At 36.7% G+C, this 23,793-nt stretch overlaps 1 protein-coding gene across 5 annotated transcripts in view; it reads left to right on the top strand.

The window, feature by feature from the left end:
• Positions 1–23,793, top strand: part of HERC2 (HECT and RLD domain containing E3 ubiquitin protein ligase 2) — a 114,542-nt gene that overhangs the window by 27,783 nt on the left and 62,966 nt on the right. For 4 of the 5 annotated variants that reach the window (XR_013923534.1, XM_080362559.1, XM_080362562.1 and 1 more), the window contains 24 exons: positions 3,597–3,816; positions 5,443–5,543; positions 6,328–6,484; positions 7,235–7,345; positions 7,655–7,826; positions 8,425–8,598; positions 9,223–9,411; positions 10,078–10,229; positions 11,047–11,204; positions 11,694–11,807; positions 13,324–13,575; positions 14,523–14,716; positions 15,276–15,476; positions 16,135–16,363; positions 16,438–16,562; positions 17,875–18,053; positions 18,759–18,943; positions 19,311–19,466; positions 19,717–19,902; positions 21,028–21,198; positions 21,320–21,423; positions 21,538–21,688; positions 22,309–22,523; positions 23,554–23,686. Coding sequence is in view for 4 of the 5 variants with exons in the window: in XM_080362559.1 (XP_080218685.1) it covers positions 3,597–3,816; positions 5,443–5,543; positions 6,328–6,484; positions 7,235–7,345; positions 7,655–7,826; positions 8,425–8,598; positions 9,223–9,411; positions 10,078–10,229; positions 11,047–11,204; positions 11,694–11,807; positions 13,324–13,575; positions 14,523–14,716; positions 15,276–15,476; positions 16,135–16,363; positions 16,438–16,562; positions 17,875–18,053; positions 18,759–18,943; positions 19,311–19,466; positions 19,717–19,902; positions 21,028–21,198; positions 21,320–21,423; positions 21,538–21,688; positions 22,309–22,523; positions 23,554–23,686 (4,029 nt within the window). In the remaining variant the exon portion in view is untranslated. The remainder of the gene's footprint in view (positions 1–3,596; positions 3,817–5,442; positions 5,544–6,327; positions 6,485–7,234; positions 7,346–7,654; positions 7,827–8,424; positions 8,599–9,222; positions 9,412–10,077; positions 10,230–11,046; positions 11,205–11,693; positions 11,808–13,323; positions 13,576–14,522; positions 14,717–15,275; positions 15,477–16,134; positions 16,364–16,437; positions 16,563–17,874; positions 18,054–18,758; positions 18,944–19,310; positions 19,467–19,716; positions 19,903–21,027; positions 21,199–21,319; positions 21,424–21,537; positions 21,689–22,308; positions 22,524–23,553; positions 23,687–23,793) is intronic. The other variant, XM_080362561.1, reaches the window with a different exon arrangement.

Genomic DNA, 23,793 nt, shown 5'->3' with positions numbered 1-23,793 from the left:
CCGTGGAACTATGGAATGTTTTTGTAGAAGCAAATTGAACCTTTGAAGTATTCAAAACCTACAGTAGTGTTGGTTTTTTTTTTTTTTTATGAAATGAGCTGGTTGTCCTACCAGATCATTGAGTACGATGTTGAGTATCTTGCAGATTACCCTCAGTATGTATTGCTGAACCAGTAGGAATTAATTTTATAAGTCCCGTTATGGAACTGTGTTTTTTTTTCCTGCACAGACACAGTATTGTGTGTGTGTATACAATGGCCAGCTTTACAGCTGGTACCGCTTGATGTCACTTGTTGCACGTGCTTCCATAGGATTCTGTTTTCTATGCATCCAAAGTTGGTATGGTAGTTTGTGTCGCCTGTTGCATCAGAATGTCTGCGGTGCTGGTAAGAGCAGTACTGTGGTTGATTGGAAGTGAATTGGAAGATATGCAGTGGTAGACTTACAGGGAAACTCCTACCTGCAGCACTGTGTGCAGTTCTGGGTGCCACAGGATAAAAAGGATGTAAAGCTACTGGAGGGTGTCCAAAAAAGGGACATAAAGATGGCGAAGGGTTTGGAGGGGAAGCCGTGTGTAGTGTGGCTAAATTCACTTGGTTTGTTCAGCCTGGAGGAGACTGAGGGGAGAGCTCATGGGGCTACAGCTTCCTCACAAGGGGCGGAGGAGGAGGGGCAGGCACTGATCTCTTCTCTCTGGTGACCAATGACAGAACCCAAGGGAATGGCAGGAAGATGTGCCAGGGGAAGTTTATGTTGGACATGAGGAAAAGGTTCTTCCCCCAGAGGGTGGTGGAGCACTGGAACAGGCTCCCCAGGGAGGTGTCACGGCCCCAAGCCTGACAGTGTTCAAGAAGAGACTGGACAAGGCCCTCAGACACATGGTGTGAACTGTGGGGTTGTCATCTGCAGGGACAGGAGTTGGACTCGATGATCCTTGTGGGTCCTTTCCAACTGAGGACACTCTATGTTTCTATGAACTTCCTTGTAAAGTAATTGCTGGAGGACTGTAGGTGGCCGCTGCCTATACTGTTTTTGTCCCAGTAGTCCCCGTGACATGTTTAATAAGCATGTAATTTTGAAAAGAAGGTCTTTTTCATCTTACTCTTCAACTCACAGAAATAACTTTAGAGAGTGTCCACATTTAGAGAACTTGTCAGTCAGGAAGGAATGGTGAATGCTGTAGCTCTGTGTTATTCCGTGGACTCTGCTGAGTCTGGCAAATGGTGCTTGGTTTCTGTAGCACCAAACAAAGACTTTCTTTCCAAATATCAGAGTTAATTAAAGAGCCTCGTTTGGCTATTTGTTTACTTTTCCTATGGATACATGAGGGGAATGTGTGGGGAATGAATCTGCAGAATGAAATCAGTTGTGAAAAAGAGCAGTGTTAGGAAAAGTCTCTCTGTGAAGTGGAGAGCATGGTCATTTCTTACTTCATTGTTGTTTCCTGGTAGTATTTAGAGTTTGAGAGGGCTTTAGTGTTCAGGAAGGGAAGGAAAAACATAACCAAAAAAACCAACAACAATCCCGCCCCCCCCCCCCCCAATCCTGATTTTTATCTCTTCTGATGGTTTAGAGGGATAGTGAAAATGGCATATTGGTATTGACCCTGTTCTGTTATGATACTCAAATGCAGAAGCCATGTGCTGCAATATAGGTTTTGTATTTTTCCTTACAAAATAAAGGTTACAGCACACCTAAGATAAAAGCAGCAACCTCAGAACATGTAGTTTATATTTTGTGGAAGTTATTACTTTGCTGTTCTGAGTAATGTTAACACTTCACAACTGAGATTTTTCACTCAAAATTGTGGTATTTAATGAAACAGGATTTTAGTTCAATCAATCTGGAGGTATACTGAAGCTTCAGACTGAGTACTGATACAGTCGGTCATCCGTTAAACCTTCTGAGTAAACTTCTATATGGCCATAATGTTAAGGGACGTTATAAAAGCCAAACCAAACAAATGAAACAAGGCTTTCGCAAGCATCTGTTTTATTTATGTGGTACTTTACATTGTGATCTGAAGTAGCTCTATCTATGTAACTTGTTGATACGTGACTGTGCTGTAGAGTCCTTTAGGGAATTTTGTAGACCTGATATGAAGTATGGTGTGGCTTTTTTGTCACGTTTCTTGTTGTGTTTGAGTCAAGGTATGAATGTGTATAATATGTGCTATTGCTTTTGTCTAATTTTTTTTAAGGTCTAGACTGCAAGGAACAACTTGTTAATCTATTTTTACTTGTTGAAAAAAAATAAGTTGTTCCTCATAGTCAGGTGGAAGGATGTAAATTGCTTCAGGGAAAGGAATCTAACACGTTAAGAAATGATGAAATGTGAGTTGCAATGTTGAAAACAGGCTGGGGTGATGGCTGACAACAAGCGATGAGTGAATGCAATGCGATCTGATAGCAGAGAAGGCCACTTGAATTCTCTGCTGGGTATGCAAAGGTGCCTCACAGAGTGGGGACAAAAGTCTGAAATAGTTTATACAGCTATGGTTGCAAAAACCACGTTATGCCTCATTAGATACAATTTTCAACTCTGGAGACTACCATAAGTGTGTCTGAATTTTTGTAGCTTGGAGGCAGCTGTTCCAAAAAATATGTTGGTTTTATGTGAGTGTGTGTGGTGGTGTTTTTTGGTTTGTTATATATGATTTTTTCCTACCTCTTAGTCAGGTGTCAGTTAAAACAAAAGTACTTCTGTGTAGCAGCCAGGTGACAAATGAGGTTGTTTAGGGATGAGTACAGTGATTTGGTGCAAAGCAGAGCGGTGTGTCCCAGTGATCAGGCTCTTAATAAAGGAACAGAAAAGAAACCTTTGATGTTTTTCTTAGTAATTAAAGCTACAGGAAATGCAAAAATACACAGTTTCCAAGTTTTTATTTTCAAGGATTATTTATTCTTTTTTTCACACTGTACTTGTTACCATCCGTTATTAGATTACTAGGACTTGAGCTGTTGACCTGCTTCTCCTGGTTGATGAAGAATTAATTCTCTGGTCATGGTACATAAGTCAAATATTTTATTTGGTAATAGTACTTGAAAGCATGATTTGGCATTATTCGTTTCAGAAGCTTAGCAGCTCTCAGCAGTGACTCTAGAGCTTCTGAGAGTAGTTTTATAACTTCTGAGAAACTTAAGTTAATGTGTATCAGTGTAAAATGAAAGCATATCTTATGGGGACTTGCAAGATTGTTGCCTGCGCATATCTCTCTCTGATGTCTGCTCTTGATAAGAATTTGCTGTCTAGCTTGTTTTTTTGAGGCGCATAAATATTTCCCGTGGTGTTTTAATTTCAGACATGAAATATGAAGGTTTAGAAGTATTCACACAAAACCAGTTTTGATGATAACCTTTGTCAAAACACGTGTTAAGTATGATTGTGATTATACTTCACTGTCATCCAGTTAAGTATATACTGGATATACTGTTGAAAAGAAATTTGCTCGTTAAATATGGAAAGAAGGAGTTTCACTTGTTTTTGACATTCAGACTTCTGGTCAGTTTGCAGTTTTCAGTTTGTCTTGATTTTTCTTGATACTGTTTGTGACAAGGATGAACACCCATAAAATGGTATTTTTCTCTGATTCTCAGATGTGAATGAGTTGAAGGAGTGCCTTCATGTACTAGTGAAGGAACAGCAAACTCTGGCCACACAAACTGCTACAACAGCTCTTTCAGCTATGAGGCTAAAGCAGAGACTAGTTATCCTGGAACGGTATTTCATTGCATTGAACAGGACAGTTCTTCAGGAGAATGTCAAAGTTAAGTGGAAAAGCAGTAATATTCCTCTGCCTGCTGTGGATAAGAAAAGGTAATGACACATGCACAGACAAGTTAATGTATTAGGGAAGTCACTGAAAGGTTATCAACCTGTATGTGAGAGCTTAATGTGATTTCTTCCTACACATAAAACATTAGCAGTCAAGAAACGTTTTGTTTCTTAAGATGGTTTTGCATGGTATCTGCCACAGTTTTCCTCCTTGGCTGATGCTTACTTATAGTGTCTCTGTTCATACTGCTGGGTTTTTATTGTAAAAGATTGCTGTAGATATTATTCTTTGAGCTGCAAGCATAGTTTTATTGAGGTATTCCTTTTGTTCTACTCAGCTAGAATGTATGGGTAAGCGTATTTCAGAAAGGATGCTGATGTAGGTTACATAGTTCTAATAACATTATTTTTTTTTTTGTCAATATTTGCTCAGTTAAGGCACATAACGGATTTAAAAATACAAATAATGAAGGTTGAACATAGTTTTCCGTAGCTTGGGTGAGAACTGCTGTAATTGTACATTTCATGAGAGACAGTTTCCAGAAAAGTAACTAAATAAAAAGTCGTCTGATTACTTGCCATGTCTTGATAGCTTGTTGACCTAAAAATAGAAAAAATCTACCAGATGAGGCGTTAAAGAAGCTATTCAGTAGCTGAACAAGGTTACTGTCTGACTGAACAAGCAATTCAATCAGGGAAATTTTTAGGTTAGATAGTCTCTAGCTTAAAAAATGAAAGGAGACAGTAAGTAGATATCATGACTAGATATTATGGGATTGGAGTTCTGACAATGATATGTTTCTCAGAATAGTCTGTTCTCTGCAAGTTTTTTTTCCAGTTCTGATTAAAATGGGCACTGATATATTTACGTTATCAGACTGCTAAAAATGCCAGTTAAATTTTTTTCTCTCTTGAAAAATTCCTAAGCAGCTCACTTTCTTTTGATGTGAGATTAAAAAGAAAATCGAACTGTTGGTGTCTTTCTGAGAGAAAGCCTGTCCTTCAGTACAAAGGAAAGCTTAAGTTAATGTGATTGTTTGCATAGAATGAAAATGTAACAGAAACATATGTGAGTCCAGTGAGTATTAACAAAAGTTCAAGCTATCTGTTCCTTACACATGCCAATACAGAAGCTGCAAAGAGAGATTTGTAATATTGACACTTGAATGGAAAGATAAGGAATGACAAAACTAATGGAATTAATTACCGGTAGTTGAAGATTCATTTAAAAATAGCCTATAAGTGTAGTTTATGCAGTTGAAATTAACTAGAAGTATAAACGTCCTCAGTAAATGAGTACATGAAGTATCTTACATCTCTGTATTTTGAATACACAATCATAATTTCACTCTGAGTAAGCATAGGCACATTTCTGATGGCAGTCAATTATACCAGTCTAGTTTGTTTTTTCTGTGAAGCTTTTTGATGTTGGAGGTTGAATTGGTTGTTCTTTGAAGCGCCTGAAATTGAATTTTGGTTGTTGACCTTTTGATGTTATCACCTTCATTCTCAAGAGACAATTAGAATTCTTTAAAAAAAAAAAAATAGTGTAATTATATACACATGCGTATAGCTAAATTATAAACTTGTCAAATATACAAACTAATATGAATATATGTATTTATTGTATATATTATATTGAGAGAATGCATATATAATTCTATTTAGCCCAAGACCTGTAGGCAAAGGTGTAGAAGGACTTGCAAGAGTTGGATCCCGAGCAGCACTTTCATTTGCATTTGCGTTCCTTCGTAGAGCCTGGAGGTCAGGTAGGTCTACTCTGTGGCATATTGCCTATATTTTTCATTGGAAGACACAATTCATTAAAATATATATCTGTCTTAGATATTTGCATAGAGCTATATGTTTATAAATGTTAGATTTGCATAATTGTGCTTGATGTTTATGAGGTGTTATGCCCAACAATACTGTTGCTGATCGAAGGCATCCAAGCCCATACCAACAATGTGTTGTGCTGGGGTGCTTTTATGTTTAGGAAGGGAAATTGGGATTTCATGAAGAGGAACGTATTTTTAATGCTGGGTTTCAAAAGAGTGAGATATAGGATTGATCAAATACATTACTACATTATAGCAGCAGCTATCATAGGGGCAGGATAGGAGCAGTAGTGTGAAACTTCTGGATTGGTTTGCATACTTGTCAGTGACTGTCGAATTGCACAGGTTGGCAGAATTGTCATCTCTGCCACCTTAACCCACCTGTTCGTCTCTGTGCTGTTTGTTCAGAAAGTAGCTATTTGGCTTGCTCTTTGACCAGCTAGCCCTAGATTTTCCTCTGATATTCTCAGCAGATATACAGTGGGATGAGCTGGTTTAAGAGTTGTCACCCTTCTGAATATATTTTTTTGTCACGCAGATAGGTCTTCAGAAGTCTTACAGTCGAAATTTTTGTGTGAAAATACAGACCTCTGTGCATATTATTAAGTAACTTGCAATCTTGAAGTTAAAAACAAAATCCACAAAACACTGTATGTAAAAATTTGTGTAACTTCTGTAAAGATGGGAGTGTAACTAATATTACTGTGTTCCTTAGGTGAAGATGCAGATCTGTGCAGTGAATTGTTACAGGAATCACTTGATGCACTACGAGCTCTACCAGAGGCGTCCCTTTTCGATGAAGGGACTGTGTCTTCTGTATGGCTGGAAGTGGTAGAAAGAGCTACTAAATTCCTAAGGTCTGTTGTGACTGGGTAAGTTTCTTTTTTTTTTTGAGCGTTGCTGAAGTAGCTGTTAAATGGCAAACTTGAATCTCTTAGCAGCTGATGTTATAAACATAATAGTTTATGGAAAATTAAAAAGCTTACTTTCTTTTTCTATTATTGTTACACGAACAAGAAATAATACATGAGCTGTTGAAATTATGCTCTTTAAATATGATTTAATTCCTTTTAACTGTTTAAGAAAAATCTGAATTTGAGTGTTCTGAATCACTGCGTGTAGACTTCCTAGACTACATGTAGACTGAAAAATAGTGTTTCACTAGTGTAAATTGGATCTGCATGAAGAGTGATTTGGCAATACAAGATATTTGTACACTTAATTGTACATAGTATAGTAAAATAGTGCAGACTTCTGTATATATGAGGGAAAATACGCTCATATTGGACACTCCTCTGATTTTTTCCCTGTTATTTAAAGAGGCTTAAAGTTACCTTTTTACAATATTGCAGAAATTGTCTCTTGAATACTCAAACTCCATCCTTATAGTGACTATCATAAAGAATATTTGACTTTCACCTGCGAAAAATGTTTTTCATATTCTCATCATGTTTAATAGAGCTATAGAGTAGATAGTGAAGCTGGGGGCAACTTTCAGAACCAATCTGATATTTTTCCATAAATTTAGCAGTTCTTGGTGGGCTGCAGATGCTTTTCGTAAGGAAATATGTATCGTTTCTGATTACTTCTTAGTTAAATGTGTTTTGTTTGACTTCAAATAGAGATGTGCATGGAGCTCCCAGTACCAAAGGGCCAGGAAACATTCCGTTACAGGATCAGCACTTGGCGCTTGCCATATTGCTGGAGCTGGCGGTGCAGAGGGGCACACTGAGGTGAGCAGCACGACCACTCTGGTTTTTAACTGTAGAATATAGCCTGAGCAGTGCATGTCATCAGTTTCCATGGGTTTGGACTTAACATAATAATTGTGATTTAAAGCACGTGAACCTTTTCTGTAATGCAGTGGCAATCAAGATCTTATGTTAGCTAGATTTCAAAATCCATTTTCCATATTTTGATGATCTGTTTGAAATGGAAAGCCATGGCATCTGACATGGCTAAACTAGAAAATGTAGAATGTGAATTGTATGGATTACCTAAACCAATGCTTTTTAATAGAAGATGTAAACTTTGTCTTTCAGCCAAATGTTGTCTGCAGTTATGTTGTTGCTTCAACTTTGGGATAATGGAACGAGGGAAACAGATAATGAGCGATCTGCACAGGGAACGAGTGCACCCCTTCTTCCTTTGCTGCAAAGATTTCAGAGTATAATATGTAATAAAGATGCGCCCAATACTGAGGAAGAGATCCAGGTAGTTACCTTTGGGTTATTTGAAAGGATCATTGTGCTGGTATCAAATTTCACTTGACTGGCTAAAATAATTATAAAATTGTCTGAACAAAATTGGCAGTAGTGTTGTCCATGTAATACGTATATACACCACTGTCATTGGTTTTCATGCATACATTTGAATTTGTTGAGGTAGGAGGAGAAACATCATAGTATGGTTAAAGGTAAGCATTGTGTTTCAGAGTTAGTGCTTTTGTGGTAATTAACTTAGAGATGCAGCCAGTTAACTCTTCTATATATTTGGGTGGCTTTTATTTAGTTGTGTTTGAAGTTAGTTTAACTATGATTCTTAGTGAATGTTATTGGGGTTGATAAAAGATAGTAAACCTCAGTTCCGTTATGCTTGTAACTTTCTATTATGTTTCTAATTTTACTGTATTTTCTCAATATACATGTTTGGAATTTTCCCCTAGTGTAAGAAAAAGGATGTGTAGAGTTAATTTGGCTTTTCTTAAACTTGTGCAGATTCTCAGCATGTCTAAAATAGATTATGTATCTGTATGTGTAGTGGCATAGAAATACCTTGAATATTTTTCTGACTGCTCTTTTCTCTTCTTTAGCTCCTGACCTACCCTTTGAGTCCAAATGAAAGTTTTCTGAGGTATCTGACTTTACCACAGGACAATGAGCTGGCGATTGATCTCAGACAAACAGCTGTAGTGATCATGGCCCATTTAGATCGTCTGGCCACCCCCTGTATGCCTCCACAGTGTAGCTCTCCTACATCGCATAAGGTAACTGTTTGCAATAGCACATTTTGTAAGATACTTTTCCTAGAAGTGTAACTGATTTTCAGTTTGGAAGGAAAACAGCTCCTGAGATACTTCAAATCTTATTTTGATTTTCACAAGGTAAGATTGAGTTGCCTAAGCCTGTCTTACCTGGGTATCTTTTATTTCATGAGCGCTCTTTCAGTCATCCTTGGAGTACAATTCTTTGGTTTGCGAACCATTTGTTCTTATCACGCTATGGCTAATTCTGCCATATTTTGAGCTGTTCCCTGTGTTTATCAGAGGAAATGGTCAAGACCAGACTTCATAAATGTTTGAGATCTGATGTATTAAAAAAATAAAAATTAAAAAAAAAAGTAAATTATAAACTTCCAAACTTGAAAAATCTCAGAACACTTGAAATAGATATTTATAGCTTATTTTGTACCAGACTAAACTGAATATCATGCGTGCAAGTCTTTATTTTGATATTTTCTAATGGGTAAGCTTTTATTAACTACTGGCAGTAATGACTGTCACACATTTGAGCATATTTGACATATAAAGTTTCAAAAAATAATCTGCTCTATGCATTTTATTAAGTTGCATTCTTCAAAATTAATACTTCAAGAATTTCTTTTTTTCTAGGGATCTCTACAAGAGGTCATTGCTTGGGGCTTAATAGGTTGGAAATATTATGCTAATGTGAGTGGTCCAATTCAATGTGAAGGACTTGCCAATCTTGGCGTTGTGCAAGTTGCCTGTGCAGAGAAGCGTTTTCTAATATTATCTAGGAATGGACGAGTTTATACACAAGCGTACAACAGCGATACACTGGTGAGAGATTTTTTTATATGTTTTTAAAAATGTGTTCTCTTCTGTTTTACTTCGTAACATTGGTCTGCCCCTTTAACTGTTTACACCATCTTGGAAGAGTAGACGGAGACATGCTGATTTTTTGTGAGCTTCTATGTTGTTGGTTTTGAACTTCCAGAAATAGGTTTTGATCTCTAATATTGATTTGATGAAATGCATCTGGTTTCTCTAATTTCTGTTGGGCTAGAGGTTATGAATACAATGATAATTGCTTTCGTTACAATGCTGACCTTGGTAACAACTGTAGAAATTGGCAGATGTGAAATAGAGTTTACTTCAGTCATGTAACACTGTGCCTGAACTGTTTAGTTTCTCAAACAAAACTATACCATAACAGAAACGTTTGCCATTAAAATTGCCTGTAAGGTTAAGATAAACACCATTTTTCTATATACTGGAGACCTTATAGGCGTGAAAACAAAGTAACTTTAAAGCATTATTTTTTTCAGACTTGAATAGTAGATTTGACTTTTTTTTTTTTTTTTTCCTTTATGCCTTCACATCATTGATTTGAGTGTGCTGTTTTGGTAAAGCCTTGGGAAACTGTATCTAGTTATTCTGCATATTAGCAAGTGATGGAAAATATGAGCCGTTTTTGTAAGTATATTGCTATCGTTTGATTCACAGGGGCCACAACTGGTGCAGAGTCTAGCTTCCAGAAATATTGTGAAGATAGCAGCACATTCAGATGGACATCACTATCTTGCGTTGTCAGCAAATGGTGAAGTTTTCTCTTGGGGTTGTGGAGATGGTGGAAGACTAGGCCATGGGGATACAGTGTATGTAATAAAAATGATCATATTTATTTGGCAGTGTTCTGAATTCATAGTAAAACCTATTCAGTTGTTTATGCAAGCACATTCAGTATTTGGCATTTGTCTCTGTTATTGAACAGAAATTGCATTCTTTCTGCATGTTCTATCTGCCAGTAATATTCCCAGTTCTGTATTATTCTTTCTGAAATACTTTTGTAGTAGTGGTTGCACCACTATTAGGCCTTCTATTCATGGTTTTATCAATCCACAACACGTTTTCTCGAGAAACATCGACTCAAATGTTGGAGCAGCGGGGTCATCATTTCCTATGTAGTTGTGTTGTATGTACCATTCCTTTTTTTCCCCTCTGTGTTAAACAGCAAGATTACTGTCCTGCTTTTGTGGAGGGGCAGTCTTCTACAGAGGCATTCTGTAAGGGGTGTGCTTCAGTGTATTTTAGAGGTTTTAAGTGTCTTCCCTCAGTTCAGAATTCTGTATAAAGCAAGGGAGTTACTATGCAAGGGTTAGCAATGTCATGAAATTAATTGTTCAGATATCATAATTAAAGATTTTTTTTTTTTATAATAGACAAATACTTTTAAAAAACTATGCATTAATTTAATTGGAAATAGAAATAATAGTTGGCAGACAATCCTTCAGTGGTTTGTATGTTGTTGAACAAGCTGAACTTAATTTTTGGTTTATAGACTATTTATATCTTCATCATTCAGACTAGGAATAAAGTTTGCAGATAGAATTGCAGCAGTTGTTTTCTAGCAAGTATGTCAGATATTTTATTATCTAGTCATTGGATCACCTTTTGTGATTTCTCTTTAAATAGTCCCCTGGAGGAACCGAAGATGATATCTGCTTTATCTGGAAAGCAAGCTGGGAAACATGTTGTTCATATTGCATGTGGAAGCACTTATAGCGCAGCTATTACTGCTGAAGGAGAGCTGTATACATGGGGACGAGGAAACTATGGCAGGCTTGGTCATGGTATGTTATTTGATACCTTGAAGTAACTTGTTTGTTAAAGAATTGTTTAGTGCCTGTCTCCAGTGATCTTTTGTCCAACTTACCTAAAGCTGATTTGAGAACAATATCTGGTTTCACATAAATTGGAATAATTATGGGAGGGGTTGTCTCAAAACCATTAAATTTCAATGAGGTATGTGAAAATAAGCAAGTGGATGGAGAGGAATAGTCTGTGCTGTTCTCTCTTCCTTGTGAAGCAAAGACTACTTCATGGGTTAAATCTAGATTAGATACCTAAGAAATCATGTGGCAGCTCAATCGCGATGCTCAAATCTGAAAACTGAAGCAAACCAACACCCCCCCACCCAACGAAACACTCAAAAGCAACTTAAGAAACAAAACCAAACCAAACAAGCGAAAAACCAACCAGCCAAAAGAACCACACAAACAAAACCAAACCATACTAGGCCTTCTTGGTTTCGCTTCTCACAGAAGTACTTTGTTTTGAAGGTTCCAGTGAAGATCAGACCATCCCAATGCTGGTCACGGGGCTGAAAGGGCTCAAAGTTATTGATGTGTCCTGTGGGAGTGGAGATGCTCAGACTCTGGCAGTTACTGAAAATGGTTAGTAGCAAAATGTAACAATACTTTAAGTAAGCTTGCCTTTTGTTCCTTTCATTCTGAAGATATTTATACTGCAGATATGCTTATTTTAGTGGTTTCAATTCCGTAAGAATTTTTAGCTGAAATTCCAGTCAAGGGAATGTAAATGTATCATATATGCATGAAATACTACATATAGGTACATACATGTTTACATTTTATGCATTATATATAATTGTATGTGTTATAAATTTTATGCATTATGTATTAGATGTATGTATTAGATGTATTAATTATGAATATGCAAATATATATTTCTGTTTATGGTGTGTGTGTATATATATATTTAAAATACCCATGTAAGTGTATCGTATATGCACAAAATACTACATATATGTACATACATGTCTAAATTTTATGCATTATTATAGAAATGCAAATAACTCATGTTGTAACAACAGCCAGAATTTTGGGTAGAGGAGTTGTCCATGTTGCCCTATGGGAAGTGCCAAAGAGAGGCTGTATTGAAACTCTGCTTCCCAGCATCCCTGAGTGAGGTGCCTGACATGAGACAGACTCAAAACCTGAATTTCACTATGTGAGGTTAAGCCTCAAAGGCATCCCTTAGAAAGCAGATAGTTCTTGGAAGCTAGTTGTTCCTTTGAAATATAGCTGGTTATGGTAATGTGCTTTATTTAAAAGCTGAAAGATTTGCTTATCCAGGACATGAAAACCCAGGGTAGTGGATTTTTTTGTTTTGTTTTGGTTTTGGTTTGTGGGATTTTGTTTTGTTTTGTGTGGGTTTCTTTTTTCTTCCCTGTTTGTCGCCTTGCATGCTTCCCTTGCTTGTCAGAGTACCTTAGAGACTGGCTTATGCACACATGGAACAGAAACACATCGGAGTGTGAAACAGACTTTCATTTTGGACACACATGGGTTTGCCATTCTTGAACGATAGTTTTGTTTAAAGCAGATGCAGAATGACTTGACTATTTCTGACATCCTACATCAGGGCATTGATTTAGTAGTGTATTTCAAAATAACGTGATAGACAATGGCACTTATAATGTCATTTTGTGAAGTGGTTAAAGACGATAACTGAAAATGAGAAAATAGGTTTCACAGACAATTTGGCCATTTGATGTGGAAAAAGATGTTGCATGTTCTTATAAATAACACCTTATAATGAAAGATGACAGTTTTTTACTAAAGATCATACCATAGGTTTGATCTGCAGTAAATTCTGTACTTAATATGTTTTTAAGAAGGACTTCCTGTACACTGATATTTCAGTTCATGTTATGTTACCCTTTTTATGTGTACTTTTATCAACATGAAAACTTTTCAAATATTTTTCTTCCTTAATTCTATGAACAATTATAAATTAATTCATAACTGCTCTTCTTAAATTACAATTTGAAAAGTGTTCTTATTATAGAATCTCAGATTTTTGAGAACTTGCTTGTCAGAACAGCTGACTTAATTACATGAAAAAGCAGTGCAATTTTTTTTTTGTTTTCTATCCCTTGATTTAAAGGCCAAGTGTGGTCTTGGGGTGATGGAGATTATGGAAAACTGGGAAGAGGAGGCAGTGATGGCTGCAAGACTCCCAAGCTGATAGAAAAACTTCAAGATCTGGACATTGTGAAAGTACGCTGTGGGAGCCAGTTTTCTATTGCTTTAACCAAAGATGGCCAGGTCTACACCTGGGGAAAAGGTGACAATCAGAGACTTGGGCATGGAACGGAAGAGCATGTTCGATATCCCAAACTGCTGGAAGGCTTGAAAGGTAATTATCAGAGCTGGAAATGTTCCAGAGTTCTTTTTTGTGGTTGTTGAAATCTTTTTACTGGACACTAGCGATCTCAACTTTAAGAATTATGGTACCATGTACTCTGTCATGTTTTATGCTGGTGACATTGAAAAAGGTGATCGTGCATGTTTCCTGTCACTTCTGCATTTTTACCTTTAGAATTCTGACAGACTTAGAGCTGCTTTGTTACGACCACTTTAAATGCTCCCAGCCTTGTGTTCTCTTTAGCCTTACTGCTTTTCTTTTATTAGAGTCATAAAAATGCTTATTTAAAATATGTATTTTTGCCTTGTCATGCAAATAAGTGTATATTTTATATATATATATATGCTTAGATTAAGGCATGTGAATGTAATAAATAAAAATCACAGGCAACAAGTAATGTTCAAGTTGTGTTTGTGCCAGCAGTTCATATGAGTTTGTAAGAAAGTGGAGGTTGTTTCTTGCATTTGTGAGAAATCTGAGGTTTTGTAGGGGAAGATGAGGAAGAAACATCTTTTATTGCTCTGTCTTTTCTAAAATTGTCGTTCATATATGGTGGATGATCTAATTGAAAGTAACTTCTGAACTGATGACTACAATATAACTTTACAGTCTCCTTGAATAGATGGGCAGATCTTTCAATAAACCTTTCCTGAGAAAGTATCTAAGTAGAAGGGATACACAAGAGAAGACTTTTTTTCTTTAACTTGCAGACTTTTTTTACTTAAGCTGTCTCTTAAGAATCTTTAAATATTTCCTTGATTTTTCTTTTGCTGTACTCTTCCAATTCACTGCTAAGGCAAAGGTGAGACTTTTGACATCTATAATAGGTTCATAGTTAAGTATGGTTGTAATTAGCACAGTTTTCATTACCTCTGATATTTTTCTGTTAATGTTTGTAATCTTTAAGTTACATTTTCAATATCTGACTTCCCTATCAGGAAAAAAAGTGATAGATGTAGCAGCTGGATCTACCCATTGTTTAGCACTGACTGAAGACAGTGAAGTGCATAGCTGGGGAAGCAACGATCAGTGTCAACATTTTGATACTTTGCGGGTCACCAAACCAGAGCCCGCGGCTCTCCCAGGATTAGACACGAAGCATATTGTTGGAATTGCTTGTGGGCCTGCTCAGGTAAGTTTTATTTTTGTATTGTTAATTGCGATTTGTGTTTGTCTCTCACTGAGACTAGTTCTATACACTAATCCCAATCCATTTTTTTCTCTGCTCGCGTGACTACTCTTGTTCTGATTTCTTATTCTGAATAAATGAAAGCTTGGAAAAAAAAATCTTGCGCAGTTCCTCTGCCAAAACGGGATGACTAGCTGCCCTCTGTTGGATATTCTGAGAGGCAGCTATTTACCTGTTTTGCTTGTGTCTGGAACACAACAATTGTCAAGAAGAGTTGTCAAACAGAATGTTTCCTGCAGCAAAGATAGTGAGGTATCTGGTCTGGCATAACAGCACCTTGGAAAATGTGATAAGAGAGTTATTTTCTGGGATTGCTAGGGTTTAATGTATGTTTACAAGGATGCAAGTGGAGGGTTCTCTTCAACAGATGTTCCTGATACTATTTCTGCATCATCTGTTACTGTTGGAAAGCAGATGTTAGATTTACACTTCTATCTCTGGTCAGTGTCGTCGTGTGTTTGGGAGATAACTGTTGGACTTTGTATATTGTTTCCATTTATAGAGTTTTGCTTGGTCATCATGTTCCGAATGGTCAATAGGCTTGCGGGTGCCTTTTGTGGTGGATGTGTGCCCTATGACATTTGAGCAGCTAGACCTTTTACTGAGGCAAGTGACAGAGGGAATGGATGGATCCTCTGACTGGCCCCCTCCTCAGGAAAAGGAATGTATGGCTGTGGCAACATTAAACCTTCTAAGGCTTCAGGTACCTTCAGTTCCTCACACATTGAGCAGTCCTTGAACTAAATGTTTCATTAAATTGCTTGGATGAAAATAGTGGACTTAATGTGCTTTAAAACATTTTTATTGATTTAAAAAGTGACATAACTACAATATCACTTTCTACTCTTTGAGATTTGGCAGCTATTGGTTGTTTTTTTTCTTCTTGACAGCTTTTGGATCTCATTAAAGATGAACTGTTAGAATAAATGTAAATGGATTAAGTCTTATATACTCACTGAGTAAGCCCATACACTCAGAGATTTTGAACATTTCTAAGAATTCTAAATAGCATTTTTAAGAGTGAATGTCCTCTTTAGAAGGTATCTGACATTCACTGGAGATATGCTACTTTTCCTAGCATGCTGTAGCAAAGTAGAATCAGTTTAGGTTATTTTTAGGTTATTTACCGTTCAGAGATTTAGGGGATATAGGTAAATATGGTTCATAATCTTTGACTATGAATTTAAATAATGTATGTGTTTGGGCAAGCTAGCTTTTCCCTTTGATTTCACAAATTTACTTACGAAAGTTTGTATCTCAATCAGCAAAATTAGTTGCACCAGGATGGACTATTTTTTGTTCCCCAAGTTGACACCTCTTCTTAATTCAAATTTGTTCACCCCCTCGCCTTTCTTTTTCAGCTTCATGCTGCCATTAGTCATCAAGTGGATCCGGAATGCCTCAGCTTAGGTTTGGGCAGTATCCTGCTCAACAGCCTGAAGCAGACAGTGGTGACATTAGCAAGCAACGCTGGTGTTCTGAACACGGTGCAGTCGGCCGCCCAGGCGGTGCTGCAGAGCGGCTGGTCTGTGTTGCTGCCAACAGCAGAAGAACGGGCCAGGGCTCTCTCAGCGCTCTTACCCAGTGCAGGTTGGTCCTGAGATCTAAAGCTCTTTGTTTTGCGCTTACATTCCCAGTTCACTAACAGCTTCTTCCATTCTTAGTTTCAGGAAATGAAATGAATGTAAGTCCAGGCCGTAGATTTATGATTGACCTCTTGGTGGGCAGCTTGATGGCTGACGGGGGCTTGGAGTCTGCACTAAATGCTGCGATTACTGCAGAAATTCAGGTATGTTTCAGAAGCTTTGGAGTTTTGTATTATATAAACAGAATAACAAGATGTATCAAGTGTTTTCTAAAGTTTGTGGATTGATGTTGCCTTCTTTAGACCTGAAACTTGAGCCAGTGTTTGTAGGGAAGAAGGAATCATATTCTTCTTTTTAGCAGAGCGTTTCTTTTTGTTGCCTAGGGTGTTGATTTTAACAATGGTAACAAACTTTTCCGTAAAGCTCTCTAATAGGACCAAAGTGTGTTGTACCTTTCTGTGGGATTCTTGAGTTCTTCACTCCCTTGATGTCACCCATATCTCTCCAGCAGAAATTTCAGCCGTATTACTTAGGAATTCAAGAGGAATGAATTCTTTGCAGCATCTCAGGTTTCCATAGGTTCAATTTCAGACTGTTTCGAATTTTCAGTAGACGGTAACTAGTTACACAAAGGGTGAAAGAAAATTCCTGTATACACTCTTTTCTCTATTAGCCTCTCGGAGATGGGACATCCTCTGCACAGACTGCCTTAAATTATGTCTCTGAAAACAAAAATGTACTTTTTCCTTGCCTCTTCATTTATTTAATTCTTCATAGTACATTTTCTTCTTGGTTCTCCTCCAATGTTGTTAAATGGAGAGGTTTGTGATGCAGAGAAAATGCATGTATTAAGTTTTGCTTTAATGCACAATCTAGCATTAGAGTTTTCTGTTGTCTTTAAAGACATTCAGGACCTCTTGTTTCTTAACCAAGTCTCCTAGGGCACATTTACATTATAGCAGACGTCAGAGGTGCTTGAGCCAACTTCAGATAGATGCTGAAAGTGATCTAGGTGACAGCACTGTGCAGGTTAATTTCCATTGTCTAAACTCTGAGAGGAGTTCTGTATGAGTATTGCTCAGTAGCAAATCTCATCCAGGTTCTTCTACAGTGGCCTCTTGGATTTGTTACTTTTAAAATACAGCATAAACATGTCTTTGGTTGTGAGCTGTGCATCAGATACTGGCATGTTTAAACATACATAGCACAGAAATCAATTGTTAACTTGGTTTACAGGAATGGAAATTGAATTTAGAGTTGGTCTGCTCCTGTTTACCATCATCCTCCCCTGCTTTTTATATTATAATTTTATTTTACATATACATATAAAATATTTATAATTATTTAAGAAGTTTGATTAAGTGGTTGTTATGGAATATACAAGAGACATTTGTCTGGTAGGAATTGTTTCATTTCTGACATAGGTGATCTTGTTATCATCAATACTTGTTAAGAGAATATTTCCTAATCCTCGTGGCAGTTTGTGTGTATTCTTTAACGTTATTTACTTTTTAGGATATCGAAGCAAAAAAAGAAGCACAGAAAGAAAAAGAAATTGATGAACAAGAAGCAAATGCATCGACGCTTCATAGGAGCAGGACTCCATTGGACAAAGACCTTATTAATACTGGAATCTATGAATCTGCAGGAAAACAAAGTTTACCATTAGTTCAGCTAATTCAGCAGTTACTAAGGTAATTGCTTTGAATTTGTCTTTTTTTTTTTTTTTTTTTTGTACAGAACATCTGTTTAGATGTTCTATGAACTAGTCAGCTAAAGGGTGACTTATTTTGATTAGCAAATTAATAGTCTCCTGGTAGCATTTTAGCTCCTCAGAATTCAAAATATTGAACATTCTCCTACCTTGTTTTTTAAACCTGAACTTTGAATTCTTGACACTGAGAACTGTGAATGCATGACCCATAGGGTGCTGAGAACAAAGCTGCTTTGACAACTACAGCAGTATTTAGTATGTAGCATTTGTAGCAGGAAGTAATTACGAGATTACAAATTAAAAATGTATGGTGTTTTTTCACTTACTTGTGATAGTAACCATGTAGTTTAATCAGTATTGAGACTCTTTTGTACTACAGTGTCATGACTTTCATTGCAGTCTTTCAGTTAAAATTGTCAGGCTATTTTTGTTGTGTAGTGAGTGATGATGAGAAATACGAAATTGATGTATTTTATGAATCCTGTTAAACAAAATGCCTCTATAATAAAAAAAATTGACTTTTTGGGTACTATGGTGCAAACAAGGGAACATCCTCCAAAGAAAGTTTGCATAGGTTTCTTATATATTTGTGTGAAATTTTAGCAAAAGCTTAACCTGTGTTTCTGTGCACTGTCTTTGTTATCAGCCCCCTTTAAGTACTTTATAACACTTTTATATCAATTAGGAACATCGCTTCACAGACGATAGCCAAACTAAAAGATGTTGCTCGTCGCATTTCTTCCTGCATGGACCAAGAACATTATAACAAAGAGAGATCTGCTTCTCTAGACCTGTTGCTGCGTTTTCAACGTCTTCTTGTTAGTAAACTTTACCCAGGAGATTGTGTTGGGCAGGTCCCTAATACATACAGTAAGTTATTGTAAAAAAAATAAGACCCACCTCCCACAAGTATTTCTCTAATACCCTTTTTACAGGATAGCAGTTTCTTATTTTATCTTATCCTCTTGTCTCATTTATCAGATTAATTGCACAGTCTGTCTGAAAAGTGTTTGAAACTGTTTTCTTTAAATTGTTTTCTGTAAAGGAAAATTTCTTTTTGGAAGACAACAGGATCTAGATAACACATTTTTTCATAAACTTTTAAAAAGATAATGGCTTCTTAATTCAGTGCTAGTACTGAGTGGCTGCATTTCAGAAGATGTTGGCAGCTTTTGAAATCTATTTCTTAAATATGGCTATGCAAAGGTTTTCTGTTCTCATCCTGCTTTTTATGCAGGTCCAGACCTCTTAGGCGTTGGCTCTTTACTGAAGAAATACACTGCTCTGCTGTGCACGCACATTGGTGATATCCTTCCTGTGGCAACCAGCATTGCTTCTACTAGTCACAGGCATTTTGCAGAAGTATCTCGTGTTGTGGATGGAGATTTAACAGGTAGGTTTTTCTTTGCCCTCCTTTCCTCCCCTTCCAGGACATGATAGAGTTATGTTGTAGATGTTCTTGAAAGTTCTAAATAACTAAAAAAGAGTCAATTTAATCTTCCAATTGATAGGAAAGAAGGCAAATTTGATGGCAAGGGCTTTGTACTGAAGTGGTAATAGAAGGCAGAATGCATTGTTCTGTGATGCTATAGAAGTAGGTCTTGAATTAAATGTGAATGTCTTCTGTGCTTTCTGTATTGCAGGCATTCTTCTTCCAGAATTGGTGGTTTCTATAGTGCTGCTCCTCAGTAAAAATGCTGGATTAATGCAGGAAGCTGGTGCCATTCCTCTGTTGGCTGGCTTGTTAGAACATCTAGACAGATTTAACCATTTAGCTCCTGGAAAGGAAAGGGATGACAGTGAGGATTTAGCATGGCCAGGAATAATGGGTATGTACTAGTAGCATCTGGACTAATTTTTTATTTATGTTTTCATAAATTAGCTATATAAAAATAGTGACTATTCATGAACTACTTTCAGGAAGGGAGTTCTACTTTATAGTACAATTTTATAAACCAATTCATATGGTGGTTATATGGCAGTATTTATTGCTGTCAGTAAATTCTTTGGGAAGTTATGTATAGAGGTGGGATTAAGCAGATGACAGTTGCAGCTTTTTCAATAAGTAGTTCACATCATTTTGCACTTTGATTGTGAAAAGTTGCAGTGAAAACATGAGTAGTACATCTACACACTTTATGTTACAGACAGAATTTAGTAACAAAGGGAGAATAATGCAAAAGCTTTGAAATAAGGAAGTTTTGTATTTCCGGGGAACTTTTTAATGTGGGCTGTGTCTGGAGTGTAAGAAACAGAAAATCTGCATTTCTGACTATGAGCATTTTACTGGTGGAGCGAGGAATGAAACCTGATTGGCTAAAGGTCACACTGCTAGAGAGTAGTGTCTTGGGGTGAGAGAAAACCGGTGTGAAAATTGAGTTACTGGTCTAATTGAGCAAACTGAAATGAATGCTCATGTGTGTGAACATTACTTTGATCTTTCTTACCTGGATGAAAATACCTTTAGTTTGAAATAGGTTACTGATAAGTAAATTGGAAGAGTTCCAACTTGTATGTAACCTTGCTGCTTTTATTTAAAAAAAAATATATATTTAGACAGAAATTAAATATACAACCAATGCCTTGCAGGCACGTGTAATAAAACCAAAGTAATTTTGAAGGAGAACTCACTAGAGCAGCGATTTGCCAGAACACCAGTGGTTCTGCTGCCCCTCCAAACAAAACAGCTCTGTAGTTGGGCAATGCTGAGACTTTGATAGTATGACATTGGAAATTATTGCATAAAAGAACACAAAATATAGCCAGTTTAATTGTGTAATATGTGGACAGGAATGTATAAATAGCCATTTTGACTTTTGAGCATATTGAAAGACAAGTAACCTTTGAGTAGAAGTGAAGAGTTTGCTTAGGCAACTATTAAAAGAATGTTCAAAAAAACCGTAACTTTCTGTTTTTCTGTTGTTAAATTCAGTATTCTGTTTTATTACCTGTAGGTTCATTTTTTACTGGCCAGAGTTGCAGAAATAATGAAGAGGTGACGCTTATACGTAAAGCTGATCTAGAGAACCATAACAAGGATGGAGGATTTTGGACAGTGATTGATGGGAAGGTGTACGATATAAAGGACTTCCAAACCCAGTCTTTAACTGGCAATAGCATACTTGGTGAGAGTCAGCATCTAAATTAAATTAATCTGAACTACAGACACAGATTACTTCTATTTCAAAACTAGATGGCATAAACAAGGTTTTAGATATTATACTGATCACCTCATTCTTTCATTAGCTCAGTTTGCAGGTGAGGACCCAGTTGTTGCTTTGGAAGCTGCTTTGCAGTTTGAAGACACACGGGAATCAATGCATGCCTTCTGTGTGGGCCAGTATATGGAGGTAAAAATGTCATGTATTAATGAATATACTCTTTCTAAAGTAAAGTATTGCTTTGCTTTCAAAATTGTTGTTGGAGCTCAGTTCTAGCTTTCAATTCCTATTTCTTTTAATTAGCCTGACCAGGAAGTGATTACAACACCAGATATCAGTACTTTGTCATCACCTCTGATAGATACAGAAAGGAATTTGGGTCTTCTTCTTGGACTGCACGCTTCCTACCTGGCAATGAGCACACCACTCTCTCCTCTGGAAGTTGAATGTGCCAGTAAGCAGAACTTCATTTTGAATTTAATTAAGTGATAAATACTTTTCGAAGTATGCAAGAAAAAGACACAGGTGGAATAAATTATCTTGGAAGTCTAGCACCTTCTTAGTTTTGCTGTCTTCTGAATAAGTTCATTATTCTTAACATTAATTACTGCATTCAACAAGGTCCAATCATTTAGCAAGATTTAAGGGGGGATTAGATAATTTTGAACAGTTAAATATCCAGAATTTTTTAATATACAAGATAGAATATTGAAATAGAAAGGAAGCTATGTATAGCCCAGTTATCTCACTCACTTGTGTTCAGTTAAGAATACCTGAAGCATCTGCTGTTGGATTCTGTCTTTTTGTGTGTTGTAATTTGGTAAATGGAGTATAATTCAGTATTCATCACATGAAAATGGCTAAGGCCCTATTATCTGTAAATAGATGATGACTACCATGTTATTTTACTGTTTCTTATTTGCAACCCCCTTTTTTTGGTCAAAAAGTTTCAGCAAATGGAAGAGCTGCTAAACCTTGTTTGAAGCTGTGTATGTATTTTATTTGAGGTAATTGTTTGAATCTTGATAGCTTAGTCTTTCATTGGAATACACATTTGCATTTTCTTTCTTTTAGAATGGTTGAAGTCATCTATCTTTTCTGGAGGCTTGCAAACTAGTCAGATTCATTACAGTTATAATGAGGAAAAAGATGAAGACCATTGCAGTTCACCTGGTAATACTACCCCAAATAAATCAAAACTATATACACATCGATTAACTTTGAGTGACCATTCACAACCTTTTCTCCAAGCTATTGCAGATAATAATATTCAGGATCACACTGTGAAGGTAAGCCTTCAGTAGTTATGTTCACAAAAATTGTTGCTGAAGGGTGACAGTGGCAGCCTGAAACAGTTCTGTTCATTAAAATTCTCCGAAAGTTACAACAAAACAATTGAAAAAGTTATTTCAGAATTACTTTCTATGAAAGGAGTGGTTGAGTCCTACTAATGGATGAACTTCGTGTATTTCACATACAGTTTTTTATTTTGAATTTTTGAGTGGGTGAACTAAAAAATTTAAATGTGTGCTTAGCAGAAAAACAAGAAATGCATTACTTTCCCTGTTAAGTTTTAGTACTATTGACGGGCCATGTTCACCTCTGGTTGAACTAAGATCAAGTTTTCTCTGTTAAATTGTAAATGTATTTTTTTGGGTCAGGTGCATGGATGCCTTTGTCTTAAAGTCCATTTGTGCCTTGGGGTTCAGGTTTCACCCAGTTAGTATTGTGGATATTATGAAAACCCGTAAGATTTATGTTGATCACTGGCTTCTGAAATGCCTTCAGATATTATAACCCTTTGAATTCAGCTCCTTTTCCAAAATGAACAAACAGAACCCCGCAAGCACATACCCCTCCCCAAAACCAAAAACCAAACCCCAAAACCAAACAACTGACCAGCCAACCAGAAAACCCAAAAAACAAACCAAAAAAGCCCAAACAAATTAACAAACACCAAAAAACCACAAAGAAGTCCTTAGGATGATAGGATAGCAGTAATGATGAGTCAGGAGAAGACAATTAAAAATTGTGTGAGGTGACCTGGCTATTTCAGAAAGAAATAAAAGCAGTAGTAGCTTTGTTCCATGAGCCCCATTGCTCTTCATACAAGAAGAGTGATACAGGGCATTCTTTGTGGTATTGGTTTGTAATTGCTGTGTATTAAATAGCTCATACTGCATGGTGTATCTCACTTCTGAATGTTAGTTCAGATGGTAGAGGTTATTCAGTCTTATTTAAGTGCTGGCTGCAGTATTTTTGGTCTTTTCATTACATTTAAAACCAAAGTTCAATAGAGGCTGTTGTGTGTTTTTGTAGGACTTCTTGTGTCAAATAGAGAGATACTGTAAACAGTGTCACTTAACAACACCAATCACATTCCCTCCTGAGCATCCTGTGGAAGAAGTGGGACGTTTGTTATTATGCTGTCTTCTGAAACATGAAGATTTGGGTAGGTAGGCTTGTGGTATAGCTGACCTAGAATACGTTTTGGACCAGTTTTAACTCTGCTATGGATGATTTTGGAAATGCATATTCAGAGTGTCTTTTCCCATTTAG

The sequence above is a fragment of the Nesoenas mayeri genome (genome assembly GCF_963082525.1).
Source record: "Nesoenas mayeri genome assembly, chromosome: 1".
Lineage (NCBI taxonomy): Eukaryota > Metazoa > Chordata > Aves > Columbiformes > Columbidae > Nesoenas > Nesoenas mayeri.
The sequence above is the reverse complement of the archived record's forward strand: the minus strand, read 5'-3'. Positions and strand labels throughout refer to the sequence as shown.